The 4,260-nt window shown below is 36.3% G+C and overlaps 1 protein-coding gene across 1 annotated transcript in view; it reads left to right on the forward strand.

Annotated features, from left to right (window-relative positions):
- The window catches only part of ADAM18 (ADAM metallopeptidase domain 18), a 168,758-nt gene extending 165,394 nt beyond the window's left edge, over nucleotides 1-3,364 (forward strand). Inside the window, exon 18 of the mRNA XM_007935064.1 lies at nucleotides 3,242-3,364. Coding sequence (XP_007933255.1) covers nucleotides 3,242-3,364 — 123 coding nt within the window. The remainder of the gene's footprint in view (nucleotides 1-3,241) is intronic.
- Nucleotides 3,365-4,260: the final 896 nt, after the last annotated feature.

The raw sequence follows: 4,260 nt of genomic DNA on the forward strand, positions 1-4,260 counted from the left end.
CTGGTAGATTTGAACCTCCAGCCTTCTGGTTAGCAGCCAAAGGCCTTAGGCACTACACCACCAGAGCTCCTATTATTGTACATGAATATAAGTAATTTATGTTGGTGCTCTATTTTTGATGCCTACACAGTTCCCTGTGTATTTTAAAAACTATGAATAGTGTTGTTATGTATATTTTATACATGTATATGGTGAACAAATATAAGATCCTGAGAGTAAATTTAGGAGGAAATGTTGGGTATTTTTATAATTAGCCTTAGTATATTCCGGATCAATTTATAGACCTGTGAACAGAATATGAGCCCTTTGGTTGTACCACTTCCTTACTAGTTATAGAGGATGTTATGATATGCTTAGATTCAGTTTTAGAAATACTGAGCTAATTATGAGTAATAAAGTGAACAGATAGCCCTCATTCATCAGTACATTTTGGGAATTTCTTCAAGTGAAGAGAACCACCTTCTCTAAAGTCAGATCTCATTCTCAGGGCAGCCTCCACTCAATGATTGATTAATTTGGGGTTTAAAAGTCTGGGGTTAAGTGATACTACCTAAGATCCAGAAGAGAAAAATTTAACAATTGTTATGTCCTTTGAAATAGCTATTGAGCTGATGAAAACTGTCTGAAGCAACTATCTTGGAACCCAAGCATTTGCAACATCTTGAGAAGTGCTTGATGAAGAAAAGTCTAGTAAAATTCAGCATTTCGCATAGTAGCTTTTTTCACCTTCTCTCAAACCCATAACAGTGAGATGTGGAAATGGCATCCTGTTATTTCAGTGGGACTTACTTGTGCCACTGTGGTTAAAAGGGACCTTGTCTTATGAAATAAGACTTGTGCATTTTGATCACTGCTTTTGTTCACTGAATAGTCTGCACAGAGGTTGCATATTTTTTTCAATCCCAATGGCCTAAAGGAGAAAAGATTGAGGTTGTTAGGGATTCCATTTTACTTGGACCCACTATCAACACCCTTGGAAGCAACAGTCAAGAAACCAGATGTTATATAGCACTAGGGAAATCTGCTGCAAAAGACCTTTTTAAAGTGTTAAGAAGCAAAGATGTCACTTTGAAGACTAAGGTGTGCCTAATGCAAGCCATGGTATTTTCAATCACCTCATATACATCTGAAAGTTGGGCAACGAATAAGAAAGACAGAAAAGCTGATGCCTTTGATTTGTGGTGTTGCCAAAGAATACAGATAATACCATGGACTGCTAGAAGAATGAACAAATCTGTCTGGAAGAAGTGCATCTGGAGTGCTTCTTACAAGTTGGAATGGCGTCTCACCTACTTTGGTCATGTTTTCAGAAGGGACAATTCTCTGGGGAAGGGTATTATGCAAGGTAAAGTAGAGGGTCAGAGAAAGAGGGGAAGACCCTTAACGAGATGGATTGAGATGGTGGCTGCAATGATGGGTTCAAGTATAGCAAGGATTGTGAGGATGGTGCAGGACCGAAAGTGTTTTGTTCTGTTGTGCATGGGGTCACTATGAGTTGTTGACTTGACAGCATCTAACAACAACAACATGTCTAATACTGAATATTATAAATATGTGTTTTTAGTACTATATCCTTGTATATATTCACACAAACATATGAGGATAAAGTCCTAGTGTGATATTTGATGTTACTTTGGGAAAAAAATTCCCAAGAATTTGTGTATTTTTTGTGTTTGTTTATCATTGCATATGTATAAATGGAACACAGAAAATGCTTAGCAGTGAGGAGTGGAATTGAATGTAGGTGAGGAGTCTTAGTTATATGTACTTTTATTTTTTGAATTTTACTGAAAATGTGTATAATTGTTTTACTTTGAAATGAAAATTAATACTAAACTATTGGTGTTTAGAAGTCTCTGGGTGGTTCAAACAGTTAATGTGTTAAGTAGCTAACTGAAAGGTTGGGGCTTTGAATCTACCCAGAGGCATGTCAGAAGAAAGGGTGGTGCTCTTCTGAAAAATCAGCCATAGAAAGCTCTGTGGAGCACAGTTGTACTCTGACACATATGGGGTCACCATGAGTGAGAGTCAAATTTACAGCAATTACTTTTTAAATTGAAATTTAAATGAAGAAATAACATGGAAACCTTCTAGAATGCAAACAGCTAGAAAAACAAGCTTATGACGTTTTATTTTATTGCCATTTTCAATATTTATTTTTCCTCTATGTTATTTTATTTTGGAAAATACATGAACTACAAAATTAAATGCCAATAAAAAAAATAATTGACCAATAATACCAAATACTGAAAAGGGACTAGGATAAGAAATTAAAGTTGCCAAGTAAATCGACATTTATTTTGCCAAAATACTTTGTATAGAAAATAAAGTGCATAAATGGGAAATGTTAAAGTGTTGTTGTTGTTGTTGTTATGTACCGTTGAGTCAGACCCGACTCATAGCGACCCCTCCTTGGGTTTCTGAGGCAGTATCACTAAGGAAGGAGATTGCCCCATCTTCCTTCCGAGGAGTGGCTGGTGGGTTTGAACCGCCAGCCTTCTGGTTAGCAGTCAAGTGCCTTAGACACTATGCTACCAGAACTCCCATGTTAAAGTAGTGACAGCAAATATTTTCAAAAGAACTAAATGAGAGGATATTTGTGGAAAAATCTAAATCTACACAAATGATATGTGTGTGATGGTCATAACTTTTTTCTTAATTTGCATTTAGAGAGATGATTAATGATGATTAAAGATGACAAAGTACTGATCAAAACCATCGATGTGTAAAACCAAAAAACCAAACTCACTGCCCATCTAGTCGATCGCGACTCATAGTGATCCCTCCTTGGGTTTCTGAGGTGGTATCTCTAGGAAGTAGATTGCCCAGTCTTCCTTCCGAGGAGCGGCTGGTGGGTTTTTGAACCGCCAGCCTTCTGGTTAGCAGTCAAATGCCTCAGGCACTACACCACCAGAGCTCTTAACATCAGTGTGTAGAGGCCAGAAACAGGCTTTCAGGTAGGTAGTGATTTTGCCACTCACACTATTCTGTTGTGAAGATGTCCACTCCTTTTTTAAAACCTTCTTACAATATTACATGGACTTAATAATTTTAAGGCAAATAGTAATGGGGGTTGCAGTGAGTAGGAATGGGCTTGATAGCAGTGAGTTTGTTTTTTGATTTGTAACAATGTAATTTTTAATAGTATATAATTAATATATTCATATAATGTAAAAAGACAAAGATAAAATTTTATAGTAATAATAATATCCTAACAGTGGTTTGTGCTTTTCTATCTCAGATATGTAATAATTTTGGTAATTGTCAATGCTTTCTGGGCTACAGGCCTCCAGATTGTGAATTCCAGATTGATTCACCAGGGGGCAGTATTGATGATGGAAATATTCAGAAATCTGGTGAGTAGAAAGAAAAAGTTTAAATAAAACTAGGAGCTCTGGTAGCATAGTGCCTAAGGCACTTGACTGCTAACCAGAAGGCTGGCGGTTCAAACCCCCCAGCCACTCCTCGGAAGGAAGGTTGGGCATTCCTACTTCTTAGTGATACTGCCTTGGAAACCTAAGGAGGGGTCACTATGAGTCGGGGCCAACTCGATGGCAAATAACAACAACAACAGAAGTACGGAAGTAATTAAAGAAACATGTTACTGACTCAAATGTTTCAAGATCTCCTGAGTAATTCAAAGAGTTACCTTTAATAGTGAATATATTTATAAGTCAGTTTCAACTAAGTGGTAGTAGGTGTTTTACTATTATTATTTAATGTTATAAAACATTTATAATAAGATTTTCTCAGAGATATTCAGACTTAATCAATCTAGTTAAATAAGTTAGATTTCCAATACCAAATCAAAAACCAAACTCACTGCCGTCAAGTTGATTTTGACTCATAGTAACCCCTCCTTGGGTTTCCAAGGCAGTATCACTATGGAATTAGATTGTCGAATCTTCCTTCCAAGGAGTGGCTGGTGGGTTTGAATCTCCAGCCTTCTGGTTAGCAGTCAGATGCTTTAGGCACTATGCCACCAGAGCTCCTTAGATTTCCAATAGATGTCATAAATTCAAATAGATTCAAATAGAGAAAAGGAAGAATGAATACACAGACAATTTATGTTCCATATTATTGGACATTTTGTAGTTAGTTCAAAACCAATAAAAGTTAAAAACCATGAATAAAGTGTTCATTCTGAACAGAATTTGTAAAATATATGTGGAAAAATGTTAGTATAAATATTTATTATAAAGGAGCTCTGGTAATGAAATAATAATTAATCAATTTTTTGGAGTGGTGGAGTACATGTTT

Source organism: Orycteropus afer, unplaced genomic scaffold, assembly GCF_000298275.1.
Source record: "Orycteropus afer afer isolate SDZICR_OR568_19922 unplaced genomic scaffold, OryAfe1.0 scaffold00024, whole genome shotgun sequence".
Classification (NCBI taxonomy): domain Eukaryota; kingdom Metazoa; phylum Chordata; class Mammalia; order Tubulidentata; family Orycteropodidae; genus Orycteropus; species Orycteropus afer.